The 21,238-nt window shown below is 51.6% G+C and overlaps 1 protein-coding gene across 7 annotated transcripts in view; it reads right to left on the reverse strand.

Annotated features, from left to right (window-relative positions):
• Positions 1 to 525: 525 nt before the first annotated feature.
• Positions 526 to 21,238, reverse strand: part of INTS1 (integrator complex subunit 1) — a 51,254-nt gene continuing 30,541 nt past the window's right edge. For 3 of the 7 annotated variants that reach the window (XR_010591199.1, XR_010591201.1, XR_010591200.1), the window contains exons 41-50: positions 20,587 to 20,779; positions 20,219 to 20,346; positions 19,341 to 19,453; positions 18,619 to 18,732; positions 17,412 to 17,482; positions 16,672 to 16,763; positions 16,401 to 16,510; positions 3,205 to 3,463; positions 1,742 to 1,899; positions 526 to 664 (exon numbers count right to left, since the gene is read on the reverse strand). Coding sequence is in view for 2 of the 7 variants with exons in the window: in XM_008164685.4 (XP_008162907.2) it covers positions 15,758 to 15,873; positions 16,401 to 16,510; positions 16,672 to 16,763; positions 17,412 to 17,482; positions 18,619 to 18,732; positions 19,341 to 19,453; positions 20,219 to 20,346; positions 20,587 to 20,779 (937 nt within the window). In the remaining 5 variants the exon portion in view is untranslated. Of the gene's footprint in view, positions 665 to 1,741; positions 1,900 to 3,204; positions 3,464 to 15,266; positions 15,874 to 16,400; positions 16,511 to 16,671; positions 16,764 to 17,411; positions 17,483 to 18,618; positions 18,733 to 19,340; positions 19,454 to 20,218; positions 20,347 to 20,586; positions 20,780 to 21,238 lie in introns of those variants that run through there. The other 4 variants (XR_010591202.1, XM_008164685.4, XR_010591203.1 and 1 more) reach the window with 2 other exon arrangements.

A 21,238-nucleotide genomic window follows, 5' to 3' on the forward strand; every position in this document is an offset into this window, starting at 1 on the left:
GAAAAGGAATTCAGGCCACAGCTACTAAACAGGGAGGCACCAAGGGTGCTCAGAGATGGACAAGGCTGGACAACGGCCTTCAGTGGGCTTGGGAGGCCCCTATAATGCCTCTGATGTTCCCTGCTCCATTCACGGTGACTATAGCCCCCTGAAGAAATGGTTACAGTCTTTGTTTGGGAGCGAAGGTCCAAGGCCCAGAGGCTGGAGAGATCCGGGAAGGGGGGACTGATGTCAGGGTCAGTTTCAGGCACTATTTGTGTGTGCCCAGAGCCCTGCTGGGTCTGGTTCTGAGTCAGGCTGCTCCTGAACTGCAGGGGGTGGGGGGAGGTCAATTTCAGCCTCATGCTCTTGTGCCTTGACCCACAAGCTGGGGGTCCTGTAGGACTAAATTTCCTCTGGCCTTGGCTCCCCCGGTGGCCTCAGCTCCCCTATACAGGGGAGGTCCAGGAGGAGACTGCCCTTTGGGGCCAGTGCTTGGCCAGTGTTCCGGGTCTCCTTCCAGTGTTCCAACTCTAGAGCTCTTACTTGAACCTTCGATTTCCTGGGGGGCTTGGGGCTTCTTGTGTCCTGAGGCAGATGAGTCCCTAGTGAGGGCTCGGTCCAGAACTCGACCCTGCAGTTTCAGTTGTCTCCTCAGCTTTGCTCTGCGGTTCTGGAACCAAACCTAGGGAGACCCAAAGGAAAACAGGCATAAACAAACCATCCTTTTGCCTGCCTGCACGCTCACGTGCTGCTGGCAAACTGGAAAACATGGGGGTTTATAAAGCATCCGTCCTGCATCTGTCCCCCCAGGCTCCTCTGGGGGAGCTGTAGTTCCAGGAATCCAGAAAGATGGTTACATAAGTGAAGGTTTTAAACCACAATAGACATTTCAGGTCATGTCATGTGGAAAAAAATCTCATTGCAGAAGGAAGGAAGTCTCCCACCCACCCACCCACCTACCTGCCTACCTACCTAGAGGGAGAATTCTAATCCCCCTTACACCCTCCACCGGGGAACCAGACACTTTCACATGGGCTCCCAGCACACCACTCCCTCCCTCGTGAGCTGGGGCTGCAGAGAAACCGGGGGACAAGAGCAGCTCTCTCACTCTGAGCCTGACAATGGGTCTCAAGCCTCATGTCCCCACCCCAGACCCACCAGAAATGGGAGGGATCCACCACCCTTGTTTTCCAGAGACCTGGCAAACAGCAGCCCAGCTCAGAGCGGGGCAGCTGTCAAAGGTGTCGGAGGTGAGGAGAGGGGAAAAACAGAATAGAGAGTGGGGGCAATGCTGGGTAGATCCCACAAACTCGCACTTGCCCCACCATGCAGCTGGGCGACCTCCCCACTTCAGCCATTTCCCAGCCCTGAGAGGAGGTTGATCCTTACTCCAGCTCTCCCCGATGACCTGTGGCTGCAGAGTTACTGCCTCCAGAGCCAAGAGGCAGGCAGAGCTGAGCCCACCATCTAAGGGTTCCCTCCCGCCTCTTACCTTCCCCAGCCCGAGGCGGGTTCCTCGGGCACCAGTGCCAATGGGGCTGAAACATTGACAGGGCTGGGAATAAGCACAGCGAAGATCAGAGCAAACAGGAGGTGACAGAACCTCCTGCAGCAGTGTGCTAGCCCCCTGGACAGCAGCCTCAGAGGCTGGGTACAAAGAGCTGCCCTCCCGGCCAGGGGGTCGGGGAGAGGAGTTCATTGTGAGCTCTGCAGACCAGGGGAAGGTGCTATTGCCAAACACTAGCCTAGCATCTGGTACCTGAACCCTGGCCTCTATCAGGTCTAGCCGGAGGGCTAGGGCCTCCCTCATGAAGACGTCAGGGTAGTGCGTGGTCTCAAAGGCTGATTCCAGCTCCTCCAGCTGCCAGCTGCTGTAATTGGCTCGGGCTCGTCTCTGCTTCTGCGGGCGAGCTTCCTCTGGAGAAAAGCCACAGTGACCCCAAATGAGCTAGTACCACTCACCAGACCAGCTTAGGGGCACAAAGAGTGGGTAGCACACTCCACTGGGCACTGTCCACCCCTCCCTTCACCACCAGCCCCATGCCCTCCCATGCACAGCCTGTCCCCTTACCAGGGCCTTTGTCTCTCATTGAGACCAAGACCTTTCAGTCAACTACATGAGGAGAGGAGATCCCTCAAGAGACTTGTTGTTCATTTTATTTTAAGTCTTAAAAAGCCTTCACTCCTCAGTATCTAGATTTCATTCCGCTGATTTCATCTGGGCCATTTCATGGTAGTGTCTGAGTGTTTCACGATCTCGAACGCATTTAGGATGGGATGGGTGGCATTGAGGTTATCCTCGGTTTAGCGGTAGTGCCCTGGAACCCCAGCCAGGGACCAAGACCCCACCGTGCTGAGGGCTGCACAAACACAGAACAAAATGACGGCCTGCTTGTGCTTGGGCGGGTGTCACAGGGTAGCTGGTTCCCATGGATACACTGAACCCAGTTCCCCTGGCCAGAACAGATGCGCCCAATCCAGCCAATTAAAGAGGCTAAACTACGCCTGGGCCTATCAAGGGCTGCTAGTGGTAGCTGGGGCAGATGGACCGAGACAGCTGCGCCTTGGGGAAGGAAATCCACACCAGAGTGGAGCTAACTCCTGTGGTGGGTCCCCAGAGCCAGGGGCTCATGGAAGCAGCCCTGGGGCTGTTGCTCCAGCAAAACTGACTGAGACTGGGAAACTGCCAGGAGCAAGACAGCCTGAGGCTAAAATAAGTTAAAAGGCTGTTTTCTGGTTGTTCGCTAACCTCTGTTAAGGAAATAACCCCCCTTGAAAACCCTGGGCCTGGCAGCGTGTGCTCTGGGGCTGGCCCGAAGGGCTGGCCCAGGGACAGATGGGCACCTAACACCACCAGTGAGCACAGAAGGTTCCTGGGGCCAGTCACAACTTCACCCCATCCCGCTCCATCATGTGCTTTGCATAGGATACATAGTGAAGAAATCTTTTAAGACAGGGTGGGGTTTATTAGGACTATTTTTTGTATCCCTTCCGCTTGCCACAGTACCCGGGGTCCAGCTGGGTAAGGTCTAGAGGGAGGGGATAACAAACCAATACTTTTTAGATGTCTCTAAACTGAACCCCTCTCCTACACAATCGCATCACAATGATTTTAAATTCTGGTATCTCGGGACCTTCCAGGGGCTCAAAGCAAGGACTGTGCGTCCTGCTGGAAACTGGGGAATTTACCCCTATCCCCTGGGGTCCCTTTGTCTAGCTTACCTGAGAAGTCCCCCAGCTCCCCCAAACCTGCGCCTTGGCTCGCCAGCAGCAATGCTTGTTTGCAGGGCTCCGGAGGGCTGCAGGGCTGGAAGAGCTGGTAGCTGAAAATGGGGGCTGGGAGGAAGAGGCTGCAGACAGGAGCGGATGCGAGCTGGGCCGAGAAAGCAGGGCTGTAGAAGTGAGATGCAGCCGGGAGCGAGGACAGCATGTATTCTGAGCCGAACATCCTCCACTAGGGACCCGAGCAGAGCTGCTGCACCTGGGTGGAAAGGAGACAGGTGGAGGATTCCTGACCTTCTGGCCCATGAGAATCCCACTTATTCAGCAGCGGGGAAGGAAAATGTGAAAGAGCTGCAGTCCAGATTAACCAGGGAGACACTGTTCCAGTAGCCAGATGCTGCAGAGAAAGGAGTGAGAAGCCCCAAACAAAGACACTCTGGAACGACTTGCCCATGGGGAATGTATCTCCCTGACCTCCATCAGCTAGAGGTGGGTCATGCTCTGAAGCGGGGGGGGGGGGGGCGGGGGTTGGATAATGGGAAGAGCTGGCTTAGAAGCCTGAAGACCACAGGCTTTCTTGCTCCTGAAGGAGACTTCAGAGCCTGCTGTCTGATTTCCCACTCCCCCACGCAAGAGCACCAGCCACCTTCAGCAGGGCCGGCAGGCTGTGCAGGATTACAGCACCAGGACTTGAATGAAGGATTGAGATTGCGGCATATGGCTCATACTGACGTCCTGGTGAGCTGGCTGGCTCTGCTGGGGAAGCCATAGCTGGCTCTTGATAGTTGGGACAACTAGACTTCAAAGGCTGATGGTCAGATGCAGCCACAATGATCCAGACCTTGCTCACGTGAAACTCCTGTGGAGGAAGCGTAATCCTGTTCAGCTCACGGCTGCCAGAGAATCATGGCTGCACTACACCCTGCTTGTTTGTCGGCTCGGAGGAGACGTCAAAATAGACTCATGATACTGCAGTATTCAGGGCCCAGCCAAAGCCAGTACACATGGAATATTAAAGCGGAAGAGAGATCTCTTCAACCTCAGAGAACTTCTGGGGTCAATTCAAGATTTCTAGCAGGGAGAGACAGACAGGATGGTTCTCTCTCCAAACCACCTTGCCCATCCCTAAAGAAAACCATGCCAATTTTTGTTTGTTACTTACATAGCTCCTACAGTGGGCTAGGTGACTACAAATAGTCACTCAATAGTTTACACTGTGACCACAAAGGAGCCCAAACTCCACCCTCCAGCAACCCCAAAGACATGGAATTCAGGGAGGATAAGTTACCAGCTGAGAAGAGGAGGGGGGGAGAGAAAGAGACAAATGAGTTCGTCTGCACAGGCGGGGAAAGGAAATGCCCCTCCCCAAGGCTAATTTCACCCCTTCATTCCTCAGCATTAAGAGTACATTGATAGTCCTGAACATTTACTATGCTGGGGAGAGTAAAGTCCCACTTCAGAACGAATAGGTTTCCCTCTCCCCTTAGCACTGCACAGAACACCCCCTTTTTAAGAGACTACATCAGCCCCAAAGGAGGGAACAACCATTAGGAACATGGGATTCTTGACACAATTTGTACCAGACTCTGCTCCAGATGGGTCCGAAGTCACAGAAGCTGTAGAGGAAGATGCATTTCAATGGGCAGAACATTGTGAACACTGGGAATGCTCCCTCTCCCCCCCACCCCAGCATCACCCCCATTCTCGGAGCACCTTTTCCCCACTGAAATCCTTCCCATCTTACCTGCACGGAGTGATTCAGAGATCTGCAGAGATGGCAGAGTCTTGGACAGGTGAGTTCAGGTGTACTGGAGGATTTGAGCAGTCTCTGTTAATCCAGGTATGTCCAGGAACAAAGTGGAGCCTGGTCCTCGCACTGCCCTCTTTCCCGCACCAAAAACTAATGTGAGATTCCAATTAAATTACTGTGGTGGTCGGGGAGGGGTCTCTGCTGACCCAGACGCGTCCAGTGAAACCTAGAGCTGGTCTGGACTTTCCCAGGTGTGTCCATGTAGGAGGCGAACTGCAGACAGAGTCTCTGATCACCCACTTGTCTCCAGCAGGTGTGAAATAAAGAAACTTCTTACCTGAAGCCTCTTTTCCAAGGCCCTCCTTTCCCCTCCCCCATTCAGACACTAAATTAACTTCTTCACTTCAAAGAAACTCTTCAATCAATTAGAGGGGAGCGTGAGCCGGGATTGAATTTCCAAGTAAATATTCCCACTAATGGCTCCCTAGCAGTGACCCGGAAAAGCTGTCTCACCTGCCAGAGGAGTTCACAGAGCTCTCTCTAAACAGGAGACAGGAAGAACGGCCACCAAGATTCCAAATGAGCCAAATGAGACAGCTGAAGCTACCTCCACTTTACAAGCCCCAAGCTTTCCAGTCAAGAAGAGATTCTCCTGTCTCCATCGCTGTCCCTCCTTTTGCACAGATTACTCTACATTTCTCTGTTGGGAACATGGAGCAAGGGAATGAAATCCCACAAAGCCAGGATAGTCTGCCTTCCAGAATTACCCCATGCCTAAAATGACTGGGCATTTCTCCTACTGTTGATTTCCAGTTGGATTTTGCTCAGCTTCTCCAACAGCTACGGTATTAATTTTGCTCTTGTGGATTTGCAGGAAGAATTAAAAGAGCAACTAACACCAGCGTGTCCAACAAGAAAGAACTATTAGTGACTAGAAATGAAGACAAGAGACAGCGGACTCCAGAGCTCATTGGAGCAAGGAGAGAAGAAACTCAGGAGTATGAATAGAGGACCGAGAGCATGGTTGGCTAGAGGAAGAAGAAGCTGAAAACAGAGGTCACTGGATTACAGAGGCAAAGGCCTGGGAGCAGTTAGAGGCCAGGGCGTGGGTGCAGCTACAGCCCCCGAGGTGTTTGAGACTAGAGATGGGAGACCAAAAAGCAGTAGAGAATGTGGTTTAGGCTGGCTAGGGCCTAAGACCCAGATGCAGCTCAAATCTATGGGGCAGACGCATCTGGAGAATAAGGAATGGGAATGTGACCAGGAAAACAAAGCCTGTGGAAATGCTTCAAAATGCTGGGATGGCTATAGCTAAGGAATAGTGTCTTGAGCCTGAGGAACTAGGTCTTTGCACCTTAGGGAGCACAGGAGAGCCTTGGGGGCTGTCTGGTATCAATCTTCACGCTGCTATGATGACGTGCCATAGCTACCTGGACTTCTGGGGCTCCCAGCGTTCTACAGAGGGCTGGGTCCAGGGGCCGGCAGTTCAGGTTTGATTGATTATCATACAAAGAATTGCCCCTTCCTTTTATGGCGAGGGCTGTTCTCAGGGAAAGATGAGGCTCTGCGGTGACTCAGGCTTATATCTCTCAGCTGGCTCCGCTGAGCTAGAGAGTCTCTCCAGAACTGAACACGGGCCTCAGAGCCAGCAAGCAGCTTGAGCGCCTTTCCCCAGAGAGTCCCTTAGTCACGGGGAAGCACAAGGGTCTGTCTGTCTCTTGTAGCTGTCCCTTTCTGAACTGCCACGCCACCCCATCTCCCTTTAGGGTCCCTTCCTGCCAGGCTTTGAATGTGCTTGGGTCACTTCCCTGGAGCTCGGAGAGTGCCCTCGCGCTGGGGCGGAGTTTGAACTGTAACCACATCCCAAGCGGCACACAGCTGAGAGCAACTAATTCAATTACTTCCATTTACCAAATTGCTGCCTCCCCTCCCCCTCCCCAGCATGGACACCCCACTGCTGACAGACGGATGGCCTTTCTCTGTCTTGCTAACTCCAGGCCACCTCAGAGCAGTACAAGACAGTACCTGCTTCGAGCACCTTCCTCCTCCCCCCATTCCAGTCCAGGTGCCAAGGAACGAATGACAGCCCTCAGCTGACCAAAGGAAGCTGGTCACTTGCCCACTCTGAGCACAGCTGCAGGGCTTCAAACATGCTAGGTGCTAAACAGCCAGGGAACAATTGATCCACCCCATCCGACTAGAGGAAATGTGTGTGGTGGCCTGAGATGTTGGCACAAGCCAGGTTGTTAATGCAAGAGCTCTCAATTACAGAGATCTCCCCTCCCCATCTCTTGGCCCATTCCCCCGGTTGTTCACCCCACTTGGCTCCCCCACATCTTCCACTGTATTCAGAGCAACATCTGTTTTCCCGGACACCATAGGCACATAGTTGTGCTATCAGCCTCCCAGTATGTCTAAACAATCCACTTCTGGCCATGGGGTGATTAATGTTGTACCACATACAGGCTTGGGGAGGGGAGTGAAGGTTGGAGACCATTCCTGGACTAATTAGTCCATAGAATAGTCTCCCAAGGGAAGCATTGGGAGCTTCCTCATCTGGGAGGTTTCCAAGCAGAGAATGAACTTGGGCATGTTCTGTAGCAAAGGGTCCTGCAGCAGCAGGAGGAGGAGGGGCCAGGTGCCCTAGTGGATTGTTGCCATTTCCCATGGCTAGGAGGTGGAGAACTTTGAGATTTCACTGATAAAATCAGAACAATGGATGATTTCTTCTTCCCTTCTATGGGCAAATCCCAGAAGCCAGTGCAGCCTGGAGAAGGGAGGAGCTGTAACAGCGCTCCAATGCAGGGAATGCATACTATATTCTCTGCAGCCACTAGGTCAGGCCACTGGACTGATTGCAGTTTAGCTCCTTGTTCCCCCTCACGAGCCTTCTCTCTGCTAGGACAGGTGCCTTCTTCAGGCAGGATGGGATCCCAGCTCTAGCAGAAACAAACCCTGAATGCAGAAGGCAAAGCAAAGGCCAGATAGGTGTGCGAGAACACCAAAGAGCAGAAAGTAACCGCCTCCCAAAGCGGTAGCCCTGAATGACATGGCTACAAGTGGGTGGAAGAGACAAGCTTTTGAGCTTTGGTCTCTTCCACCACCAGAAGTTGGGCCAACAGAAGTTATAACTTCACCCAGCTGGTCTCCTCTCATGTCCTGGGACCACCATGGCTACAACCACACTGCAATGGATGTAAATGCTGAGCATGCACCATACTGCGACACCCTAACTCCACATGGGTGCTTTCAGTCATCTGTAAGCACAGGGAAGGTGCAGAGAAAGCTCTGCTTTGAAGCCAGTAAATCTTGAAAGCTTGAGGGATCACACTCCACTCATTGGGCTTTGGAACCGGTTGGAGGGCAGTAACTGGGGCACAGGCCTGTACGGACGCTCAGTCACCAGCACAGGCTGAAGTAACACTATCCAGGGCAATGCCTGAATGATTAGCCCTGGATTTTGTGTGGATCCTATTATGGGCACTAACATCTCACTCTGAAGCTGCAGTGGGAGTGAACGATCTAATAAAAACTACTGTTAGTTTTCTCGAGAGAGAAATCATCACTGTCATGGGAAGCCTTTGCTGCAGCCGCCTGCTGTTTGGAGGAGGATTTGTAACCCCGTCATTGCTCCAACGGTGAAGGAGCGATACCTGGTCTCCTTGAGGAGGAATTTGCCTTTCTTTGAAAGGACACAGGCTGAAAGCTGAGCTGGGCAACAGGGAGTCCTGCTAATTGATGAGGCTTTAGAAACACTAGACAAAGGGAGCAGGAATGGGGGGAACAGAGGGCAAGACAGTCGGCGGAAGGGGGGGATATAGCAAGAAGAAGGCCATGGCAGACTGGAAAGGACAGAGCTAGGAGAAATGGGTGGGGAAGAGGAAAGAAAAGGAGCAGAGGAAGGAGAGAGTGAGTGAGTGAGTGCGTGTGTGTGTGTGAGAGACTGAGGGGAGTGTGCATGGACTGGCACTGGCCTGTGGGCCTCACACTTCTCTTAGCAGCCTGTGTCCTATTGACTGGGAGGCCATGGGGGGGAAGTGAGTCCCTGTGGAGAGAGTGTCTCTAATAGTGTCCAGCCACTGCCAGCCTCCGCATGAAATCTCTGCTATGGCAGAGCCGAGTGCCATGGCATAGGTCTGGTTTGTTGTTAGTGTGGCTACTACAGAAGTACAGTAGGACACCTGCCAGCAGTGATCCTGCCTCTTCTCCTCTGGCAGGGGCCCTGGCCTCTCCCAGTGCCAAGCACCAGGCTTCAATGGCCCTGTGAGAATGCGTGAGGGGATGCATCTCAAACCTGCTGCTCTTTCAACCCCCTCTGCCCTCCACATGCCACAGAACAGGGAGGGAGAGCAGGCTTCCTACATGAGCTTTTCCACTCTGCAGCCCCACACCACAGTGAGCTTTGGACACCACACCTAGGCCCCAGCCTGCATCTGAAACCAGCACAAGAGGGGCAGGCCTGGGGAGGGTGCTGCAGGACAGGACTGAGGTGGATGAGCAGAGCTGGGGCAGAACTTGATGTGCTAGGCATGCAACAGGACTAGAGGAAGAGTTGAGGGGGCAGAGAATTTGCACCCGACTTTCCCTACCACCTTGGCTGCAGCCCCTCACACCACAGCTCTAAGAGGCTTTAAAAGAGAGAGGAGAGGGACAGACCCAACCCCGGCTGTGCCTGCCTCAGAGTCTATCATCAAACCTGCTGCTGTTTCCTTGTCAGTTTCTCTCACATCCTCCTTCTAAGGCTATGTCTACAGCAGTACATCAGCGCTTCAGTGCAGACACTACAGTGACGAGAGGGCGTCTCCCACTGCTGTCGCTGGGTCAATGGAAGAATTCCGTCAACCTAGCACTGTCTACACAGGGGGGTTAGGTCAGCAGAACCACAGCTCTGCGGGGTGTGGATATTTTACATCGGAGCTTTGCTAATGTAAGTTTTCCGTGTAGACCAGCTTGACTCCACCTGATCTTAGTAAATGGCCAAGAGCATCTGTACGAGGTGTAACGATAGCTACGGGCTGTCCTTGCCCCTATCAAAGGGGTATAGGCAGAACAACAATGGGGCAGATTTCTGTAACATTACCTATCCCCCGAGGGAAAGCAGCTGGCACGGAAGCCAGGCTGGTGTGTGTCCTAGAGGCCAATGAGAAAGCGCTCACCCTCCCTGCTTAATGGGTACACTAGACTGTCTCTTCCCACTAACCTGCGAAAGCAAAAAGGCCTGCAGGCTTTTATGGGATTTCTGCCAACTGCAAACAAGGAGGTTACGGGACCACACACCGAGACCCTTGTCCTGGAGCAGACACACAACCAAGTCTAGGTACACGAGTAAACTGGAGCGCTGCCCAGGAGAGGTGCAGGCTGCTCAGCTCAGAGCGACAGCATGAAGGACGGGGCTGGTGTCCTGAAATCACAGGCATGGATGCAAGGACCAGAAACCCCAGGCTGGAAAGGGGGCTGGGGGAGGATGTGCAGTGGGAGACCTACAGGGAAGACGGGAGAGGGCTCTCTCAACACAGAGTCTCGCTCCTCAGACAGGAAAGGCACATGGAACGTCTGGACCTGCATCCTCTTTTCCCACCATTGCCCGTCGGTCCCGACTGACCACGTCCTCCCAATCCGCCTGGAAATCCTCTGGGCGCATGCAATCCTAGCTACTCAGGCTGGTGAGTGGGCGAATCCTGTCCCCGGGAGCCCTGAACCCAGGAGGGCCATGCGTATGTGTCAGTGAGGGAGTGGGAACTGAGTGTTTCCCCAGGGCACTCGGGGCAAATGCAAGAATTGAGCTCCAGCCCCAAGGCAGAGCAGGAACTGAGCAGCAGCAGCTCTCCCCAGTGCTTAGAGGCAGGAGAATGAAGCTCTTTCCTCCTCCTCTACCTTTTGGTGGTGTGGGAGGAGACTGGAGACCTGCACCTTGGTTCCAGTCCCTGCTGAGATCCCCGGGGAAGTAGTTGGGGGAGGCTGAGGTGTTTCTTGGCCCTTCCCCTTTGGGCAATAGTCCTGTTGGCCCCAGAGACTGGTATCCCCCTCCCTGCCACCAATGCACCTCAGTCCTGGCCTGAAGCACCCCAGCTCTGCCAGTCTGGACCCCCAGCCCTACTGCTGCTCCTCACGCCTGATCTGCTTCAGCCCCTGCTAATCCAGTCTGGGGGCTCTCCTTAGGACACTGCCAGTTCTGCAAAGCATTTGCAATGGCAGAGACTAAAACAAGACCATCACCCTCCTTAGGCTTTTACAACAGTTCCACAGTTAAACCCAGACCCCAGATCGGATGGAAGTTTAATGCATTAATTCACTGCAGCAGGGAGCCCTAGGAAAGATCTTTATCCACTTCCATATCAGATCCAGCGTGGGGCTCTTCTCGAGGGGTCCCTGGATAACAGATAGTCATAGCTCTTGGAGACAGGGAAGCACTCCCAGTTGTGTGTTCTCAGACTGTCTGTAACTGGATCCCCCTCCACCGGATTGTCTGCTTTCAGTCCCGGATCATTTGCAGAGTAAAGCTGAAACATCCCTTCAAAAACCGACTGGGAGGAGGGAGTCCAAATCACTCAGGCATCAGACTTCAAAGCAGGAAACACAGCCAGCAAGGGGAGCTCACCTCCAGCCGCGCTTGGCCAGAGCAGCTCACCCCTGCTGGAGAAGAGCTAAGGCAGCACGAGGCAAAGCAGGCAGGTGTGCAGAAGGACACACACAATACCCAGCAACTTCTCCCCTGTCAGGAGGCAGCTGGTTTGCTCAGAATCACCCGTTAAGCAACTGGGCCAGTTAAAAGCCTCCTAGTCACCTGTTAACCAGCAGTTTACACGTCACTGGTACCATAGCACCCAGCGACGGGCTGGACATAACAGACATGGGCAGACACCAAACACCCCTGCTTTCCCAGGGAAAGCAATCCAGCTTGGATTGCCTCTCACAGGACGGGCTCGGAAGGATTTATCTACTGAACAAACGTATGGTTCAGACGCAGTTTCTAGTGAAGTGTTAATGTGTACAGAGCTGGGATATACCAGGTAAAATGCTAGTGGTCTGTAAGTCATTGAGCGTCTCTCTCTAGCCCTGCGTGTCTAGTGGCCGCCCCACGTGGGAGGAGAGTTCCCTTCTATAACTCAGACACCTCTCTCCAGGCTGGCAGCACTCAGGAGGCAGCAAACTCAGCTCTTGGGGCAAGATTGTCTATGCCACAGAGCACCAGTGGACTCTCATGGGAGCCATCCAATCCTGTGGCAGTGCCTCCGTACAAGCTCAGTGCCACAGAGCAAAGGCTCAAGGATGCTGGCACCTATGCCTCTCTAGCATTTTCGCTCAGAAGAGACCCGCAGCCCAAGGCAGATGAACCATGGTCGTGATTCCACTATGGACACCCTGGGCTCCTCCAGTAACCACCTATCTACCCCATTCCCAACAAATGAAACCATTTATAAACCTCTCCCCTCACTTCTCTACCAAGGGAGCTTTTCGCTCACTCTCCTCCAAAGCAGAGGAGGGGTTTACAAGGCCTGCAGTGGATAGCGCTGTCAGTTTAGCTCAGCTGTGCTACTCCCTCTTGGAGGAGGGGAGGAGAACACCAGCTCAGCAGGACGGAGATGAAACACAGTTATAAACAAGCACTGATTAAAAGGCGGGCCAGTGTCATTCCATCAGTAACGCCGCCGCTAACCGTTTTAGAACTGTCACTTCTCCCATCCCAGATAAGAGGGGTTGGGCTCCAGGCCCATCATCCCTGCATTCCACTCCAGCGGCAACATACTCTCCGCCTCGAGCTGTCTCGGCACTTCAAGGTGCCTCGCCTTCAAACCTCTCACACAAAAGCCCCCAAATTAAAAGCACCGGGAACTCAACCTGAAAATTAATACTGGCATGCATTAGTGATCCTATTAGTTTCTGCCGCAGCAGCCGCGCTGCAGTCCCAGCCTCGACGACGGAGCGCAGCTGGAACATCGAACTCAGTAATTCTAGTAGGCTCCAAGTATTTATAATGTGTCCATCACCGTAGGATCGAGGCACGGGAGGGGTTGATTCAATGGAATGCACAGAAGGCAGCAAGTCGTAAGTGATGCCTCTTATTCAGTGAGATAAAACTAACTCCAGCTAGGCTAGAGGGGCTGCCACTGTCCTGCCAGATCAAGTGTCTGCACCATTCACATCCTGGCCACCCACGTTTCCTCTCACACTCCCTCCACCTCTGAACTAACTTGCCGGTCTCGAGAGGGAATGGTTCAAGCAGCGCAGCTGCCCCCACTGCACTCTAACAGCAATCTTGCTTGTCCACAGCACCAAGTCCACGCACCCATCTCTGCCAATGAACCCAGAGTGTGGCCAGGAAACACCTTCTGCTATGCCAGACCGGGACGCCTGCAACATGGCTGTTTGCCAAACACACCTGGGAGACACCTTGTTTCTTGAACAGAAGCAAACTAGCAAATGCGACCAACAACATGGTGTTTGGTTTCGCTCATTTCAATGTTTAATGCATTTGAACAAAGACTTGGAGATCCAACCCTGCATCTGGGATTTCCAGTGAAATTTGCTTTCTGCAGAGGGGTTCAGGAGCAGGGTACAAGCTGCCCCAGAGCTCGGCCAGTGCACTTCATACTCACCTCCTCTCCCTCTTGCTGTCACCGTCCCCTGACATTCCCACTCCACCTGACACAAACCACTCTGCAACGGCTGCTCAAATCCTGCCCTGCAGCCTCCTGTCTATTCCTGACCTATACCACTGGGGGAGACACCTGCTTAGTGTGATGAACTGTGTAGAGGTTTCAATGATGCTCAATAAAAGGACTAAGTTCAGAATAGCCAACAGATTTCATCTGTAACCTTTCAGATGCGAACTCAGGGCATTAATCCCACTGTCACCGAGACCCTCCGGAAAAAAACAAACTATTTTATTGACTTGATCTTCTTCAGCTGTTTCTTCACTTAATTTATTTCTAGCTAATTGTCACAGCCCCCTCATTGGTTGTAAAGCAGATGCTCTGGAAGACAGGAGCACATTGCATCATTAATTGATGGCTCTAATCTCTTTATTTAAAAGACCAGGTAAGAGAATGATGGGCTGTGGTTAGAGTTGTTTGGGGTTTTAGATACTCCCCCTTTATCCTTCTCTTAGTGGGTTCCCCTTCCCTGTGAACTCCAACCAGTGAAGAGAGTTGGGGGAAAGACACCAAAGGTGCCTCACATTTTTTCCCAGGGCTCATGAAAAGATGCCAGACTAACAGCAGTGGAGAGCGAAGTCTTCTACTTATCCTCAGAACAGGTAGAGAAAAGGCAGTGGCAGTACAGGCTTCCCCACTGCTGCCTCAGCCCTGACAGAGGGAGAGTAGTTTAGACGCTGTCTACACTGCAAAAAAGTGTTCTTAACTCTGGTTAGCTCACTTGGGTTAAGAACACACTTTTCTGCAGTGTAGACATACCCTCAGGTCTTGGCTTCTCTGCTGAGAATACTAACAAATGAGCCAATTGTGAGGTGCATCCTTGTCAATGAGGAACATACTTCTCCCACCAGCGCATTTCACTGCCCAACAGCAACCAGGGCGCAATGACCGTCTCTACCACCTGCAGACCTAGAGGTGAAAGGAGGCATACTTTAGTCATTACTGATTTACTGATTACACTGCATTAAGCCAAACTGCACTGACACCCTTCCTGGGGTACAGCAAGAGCCCAAGGGGAAGGAAATAGGACAGCCGGCCTATTAAGCAGAGACTAAGGAGATGTGTTTAATTGAAAGGGGAGGGGGGAACCTACTAGCCTCTGCTTCTCCCACACTCCTGCTGTCACAGGTATCCACACTGAAGGACCAAGCCACATGGTCTGTCCTCCCACCTGGAGACAAGGAGTCTGTCTGCAGGGGTACTGGTGCACTGAGTAAATGGCAGAGTCCAAGGGGAAATGGTTGTTGGGTCATCTAAGATGCTTTTTATGTATACTCTGCTACCATGGAGGTGTTTCTGTGGGTGCAGCAAGGCACCCTTTGTTGACATACAAAAATAATAATAAACAGTAATCCCTAAAGCCACAGCCCAAGCATGGAAGACCGACCCAGCAGATCTGGGCCCACTTCCATATCCTCCAGAATGGTTTTCTGTTTATGCAGCAGAAGGAACAAGGAGCAAACAAACCCTTCTGGCAAAGAGGAAGAGTCCGCTTTGGCTGTAGAGGGCTGCAAGTAGGTTTTCTGTAAAAGGCCTGTCTTGTGGAACAGCCGTCCAAAGGAAAGACGGTGAGAGAGCCTAGAGAAGGACTCAGAGAAGGACGGAGCCTAACGCTGAGACGCAGTAATGCCAGCAGGGAGCAGAGAAAGGGAGCCTAATGGGAATTAGAAGAGTTTTAATTTAAAAAGGAATCACAAATAGTAACAATGAGTCTCTTGCTCTGTACAGATTTCTGTGTTCCCTCCAACGTGCAAAGGACAATCCAGAGGTCCAAGCTTAGAGAGCCCCATGGCAACTCTCCCTTTCCCTACGCCAAATGCTATGGCCTCCTGGATGTGACGTGGTGATTGAAGTCATAGCCACTACCCAACAGGAAGTGGTAAATGCCGTCCGAGATCCCAAGAAGGACATGGTCCCCTGTAATACGCCGTGCATAGAAGCCCTTTTGCTCCCACTGAAGTGATGTCCTAAGTAGGATCTATCCCTGTATTCCTTCAGTCAGACCCCGGGCATGCGCTCTCCTTCTTCTGCTTAGGCTGGCCTTCCATGGTCACTCTCTCTTGTCCCCCCAGCCCGCGGGCTGGAATACAAGTGTTTCCTCACAGCGATTCAAGTCAACCGGACAAATCAGTTCCCAGGGCATCGATGTTCACATCATGGCTTCCATATGCAGAACCTTCAAGGCCTCTGAAATCTGCGAGCTGGTGTCTATCTGTCCATACATCCCAACCAGAAAGGCCCTGTGCAATAATACTGCTGCATGCTCTGCGAAGGGGAAAAGAGAAGGGTAAGAGAACTGGTCTAACCAGTCCTGATTTACCAGTAATAATCATACGGCACAGAGGAAGTGCTAGGACTAGTCCCAGCAAGAGAAACGTCAGTGCAGCGAAACTAAGTTTTAAACTCTCCAGATGGGGAAAGGCAGGAACTACACACCATCACCCCCAGGCATACAATTAACACTCCAGACAAGTATCTGATGGATACAAAGCACCTTAACTCAAAGAGGAAAATTGCTACATGATCAGAACTATTTGAGAGAGAAGCCAAGGCTGGCAACACGAGGACTCCCTGCAATAAATCCCTTCCGTGGCGTTCAGAACAAAGCTGCCACTGGGCAGGCCAGCAAATAGCACCGAACCAAGCACCAATGTCTAGCGAGAACTTCCAGTTTCCAACACAGACAAAAATAAATCCGACACTGAAAGCAGTTGAAGGAGATCCTCTGGGAAATCAGTTTCCAGCCTCTCACAGCTGAGCGTGCAGCAGTAAATGCAGAAGCCTAGACCTACCTTGGCAGAGAAGAGTGTATTCAGGCAGGTTTCTCAGCGCTGTCTGCACCACCTCAAAGTCTCGGCTGCCAAGGCAGTACATGAAAGTGGGGAGGAAGTCAGCAGCAATGCTGGGAACAAAACATAGCACCGTCACTACAATCCCCACTCTTAGCATCAAGGGCGCAAGAAAGAGTCAGAGCCGTACACAGGACAATGCAGGGCACATGGCTGACAGAGGAGGAAGTGACTCAGGAGAAGCCTGGCATTCATGGATACCTCCATTTCTCACCTGGGGTTGTTCTGAATTGAGCGCAGAGCCAGGCTGAAGGCCAGATTCCGGCAGGACTCTTCTGAAGAGCTCATCAACTTTTGCAGGTTAGTCTGAGAGGAGACAAGGCTGATCAGCAAGAGATCCCATGGCGACACTGAGAACAAGCCCTTCAGACTCACATTACCACCCGTGCGGCATTGCTCCAGCCCGCTACCCATCTATCTGGCAGGTTAATGCTGAGCTAGGGTCACATGCAGTGGATTTCTATCTGTAAGATCAGTCAGTTATGAATGCTTTAAGCATCCAGAGTGTTTTTTCTCTTGCTCTACCCAGGGCAATTGGATCTACAGCCATTTCCCTGGTCCCTCATTAAGTTTTTCCTGCAGAACTGTTCCCCTTTCTCTCTAGACTGATATTATGGGGTGACAGGGACCCAGCATAATGAAGAGAAGGAGAGGGGAAGCGTGTGTGTGTGTGTGTGTGTGTGTGTGTGTGTGTGTGTGTGTGTTCGTGTATGTGTGTGAGCACACACGTGTGTAAAATGCTTAGTGCACACACTCATGTGGCAGTTGAAGGCCTAAACTAATTGAGAAGGTAATTCCTCAGAACTGGCCTATCCAGAGACACCATGATAATGACCTGATAAAGCAGAAGAAAGGTAACACCTGAATAAACTGTGCAAGGTAGACTCTGCTGCACGGAATCCCCCATCACAGCAAGTGATCTTCCAATGCAACTTCTGGGCTACATATACTCACAGCAAAAAAGGAGAGAATTTCTGGTCTCCGTCTGGACATCTCATCAATGTCACTCAGCACCTCCAGGATATCTGGGGGGAAAGCCACAGATGGAAAAGGGTAACCTTCCTTCACTGATCCAACCAACACAGTGGAGTCAGCAAAGCCCCAAAAGGAACATCTGTCTCAAACACAAGAGTCCTCTGCTGAGCTATAAAGTCTTTCAACCTGGCATACAAAGCTAAAAGACAGAGATGATGCTTCAAAGAGGATCTTAGAAGGATGTTCTGTACTATGGATCAACACCTCCAGAACTGCCCCAGCAGAGGCCACATTAGCTGCTAGCATTGCTGTCTGTAGCAAGTTTCAGTTCTGGATCAATTTCTATTGTAACAGTGAGTGATCTTTATAGAAGGCCTCATATCCCACCATCTTGACAAGCGAATCTGCAAACCATGCACACGCAAGGTTCACTTCCCCTATTTCCAAGTTGGCCAGCAGTGGGCTAACCCCACACAGTAATGTCACAGATCAGGATAGTGAAGAATACTGGATGTAAAGGATATTAAAAGAACCTTAGAGAAGCAAACTGTAGCTCCCTAGGATACTATGCTAACAGCCTGAACTTCTGTGGAGAGCACAAGGGGATTTTTGATAACCAAAAATGGGGGAGCTGGAACTTAAAGTTTTACATCTCATCCAAAAGACGGCACTTCCAGCAACACCGCACCCCAAATGCAGTGTTGACACACTGGTTCAGTACTGACCCATGGCAAAGTACCACCCAGTGAATCAACCACATCACTTCCCAGAGCACCTAAATTGTCCTGGGAGGTCTCCCATTCAAACACAGAACAGATTCAACCTTGTTTAGCTCATGAGATGCAACAAGATCACGTTTCATCATAGTGGCTTTAGGAGACTTGCAGCTTCTCTTACAGGGACCACATGGTTTCGAAAACCATAGGCTATGGTTTCAATTCTAGATGAACTTGTCTGGCTGCGGGCGGCTTCCCTGCACAGGGCTCATGGCTGCAAGCCAGCTTCTCCTGTCCCAGCCAAATACCAGTTCAGGTGATTTTTGTCTATATGCTCCCTGTAGTTCTGGTCTAACATTCTCAGGAAGTGTGGCTGGGAGCAGCTACCATGTTCCAGCCAAGGGGAGGTGAGTAGAGTGATTCCTGTCTGTAAAGTCATGAGGTGCTCTGGGAAAGCTGTCCCCACTTACCCTCCACAGCCTGGCCCCTGGAGAGTCTCTTCATGTATGGGGCCATTTCCGCTGAAGTGAGGGGAGTGAAGAGGGACACACTGACCAGGGGCAGAGAGCCGGTGGCTGCTTCATCTGGGACAGAGAGAAATAGTTATCTCCCAGTCATTCTCTGCACATTTAAAATGAAGGCGAATCTGGCATTTCCAGCCAATGGATTACATCACTGCCTACTGTCCCCTTACCATGGCATCTGCTCAGAGAGGGAAGGGAGAGATAACGATCCTTAGCACCTGTAACATCCGCAGAATTTCCTAAGGGACAATCCTATCTGAAGTCGGGATGATGACTATGAGCAGGGAAGGAGCAGATGTATCCTTAGGAGATCTTCCTGAAGAACTAGCCTAAAGACATGCAGAGGAGAGCAGACTCCCTAGCTATATATACACACACCTTTGGTGCTGCTATTCCACTGCACTGGGAAGCTCCGAGAGTTATGACAAGTGAAAAGTCAGCATTTACCCCTTCCCAGGAACTGGTTTTACTACTGCTGACCAGTTCCTCACAAGAATGTCTATGAGGACACAGCCTTCACTCTCAGTTCCTTTCCTTCCCCCTTCACTGTTCTATTAGGGCTGGGAGTGCAGAGCTCAGGATTAAGTCCACATAGAAGCAACAGAGCTCCAAAGCATAGCACAGGGGTAGGGCTCACTGATCTAGCCCAAAGAGTTACACACACTCACCATCCTTTTCTTCTTCAGAGCCTCTGTCCAAGACCCCACTCTTACTGGGCAAGCTCAGTCCAGCCAAGAGAGATTTCAGCATGACTAGGTCACTGTTATCTGAGGACAGGTCACTAAGGTGAAAGAAAAGGCATCTCTGGCATAAAACAGCAACAATCAGTTCAACATCTGGGTGTGAGGAGAAGGAATAAGCTGAGGGTACATGTATGAATGTGAACGTGTGGGGAAGAGGAGCAAAGTAACTGTGGGGGAAGGAGAATAAAGGGTAGAGAAGACGGAATCAAGCAGTGGACAAAGAGGTGTCAGCCGACGAGACAGAAAACAGACAGTAGCCAGAACTGCCGAGGCAGCTACGGCAACTCCAGTTCCCTCACTCCAAGGGGGGCCAAAATATATTGTCCCGTGTACTTGCAGATGGGACCCTGTATCCACTAGTCCGAGGGAGAACTCTGCTGCTGCCTGCCTGGAAACATGCAGTGTCCGAGGTGTGAGAGTTAGGAAACCTAGGTGCTATTCCTGGAGTCTGTGTGAGCTGCAGCCAGTCTCTTAACTGTCCTGTCCCTCATTTTTCCCCATCTGTAAAAGGGACACTATTGCTCATGTACCTTTTAAAAGCACATGGAAATCTCCAGGGGAAAAGCACTGTAATAAAAGCTAAATAGTAACTTTGCTCTTGTTGTTTCCTATCTGGTTAGGAGACTGTGACTCCAGCAATTTATTTATTTTTAAGGTGGACAGCAATCCCAACAGATGGCCCTGTGCCTGTGCATCAGCAAAAACGACTGACTTTGCTGGCAGACAATTAATGCCAGGTAGCTGGGCAGTCACAGCTGGGAGGCACCAGAGCAATGGGAATAAGGACAGAACAGAACACTTACTGGAGCGGGTCAGAATGTTTCTGCAGGAAAGACACAGCTGCCTGGGCATTGCACGTGATGTACTTGTGAATGAACTGGACGAACTTGGTGATGAAGGCAGCCAGATGACGTGAGGACTTCCTGTAATTCTGGAAGGATGGAGGGAAACCACACTTAACCAAAAGCACTAACACCCAAGGGAAGCCTGAAAGTCCATGTGCTGTCCTTCCCCTCCCCGTTCATGCACACTGCCATGTATTTGTACAGGCACACACAGTATACACACATGTAAACTGTGACACACAGCACTCTGAGATGGTCAGATACCAACTTCTCGCCCTAGTGGTTGGCTGGCTGTATGTAGTCTGTAAAAGGCAATGTTCTCCTACCAGCAGCAGGCGAATGAAGGAGAGAAGACAATCCCATAGCGCCCCCTGGTGCTCACTCTGGAACACCTGTGGCTGAAGCAGCTCCAGGATCCCCAGGACATGGATGAAGAAAGTCAGGTGGTTCTGTTGTCGAAACTCCTGGAAATTGAGATGTACCCGGCCATGGAGCAGAGCTGCGATCATTGGCAAGTGTCTGAAATGCAAAAGTAAAGCATTAAATTCCAAAGCCCTCCCAGAGCAACTGGGTACCAGAATCAACCGTAAGATATTCAAGCTCATCCCTCTCCTCACCCTCTGCAAGATTTCATGCTCTGATCCCTACGTCCACGACCAGACAAATCCCCCTTCCCACCACATTTCTCTCCTCTGCAAGATTTCATGCTCTGATCCCTACGTCCACAACCAGACAAATCCCCCTTCCCACCACATTTCTCTCCTCTGCAAGATTTCATGCTCTGATCCTTATGTCCACGACCAGACAAATCCCACTTCCCACCACATTTCTCTTCTCTGCTGCCCACCTCCAAGGGACTCCTTTACTAGCAAAGGCATCACCTCATCGGGAGAGACAGCCAGCAAATGGCTTGAGTGGGTCTGCTGCCCATATCATGCTCCAGGGCTATAAACAGGTTTGCAGTGGGAATGTCATTCT

The sequence above is a fragment of the Chrysemys picta genome, chromosome 10 (assembly GCF_011386835.1).
Source record: "Chrysemys picta bellii isolate R12L10 chromosome 10, ASM1138683v2, whole genome shotgun sequence".
Taxonomy (NCBI): domain Eukaryota; kingdom Metazoa; phylum Chordata; order Testudines; family Emydidae; genus Chrysemys; species Chrysemys picta.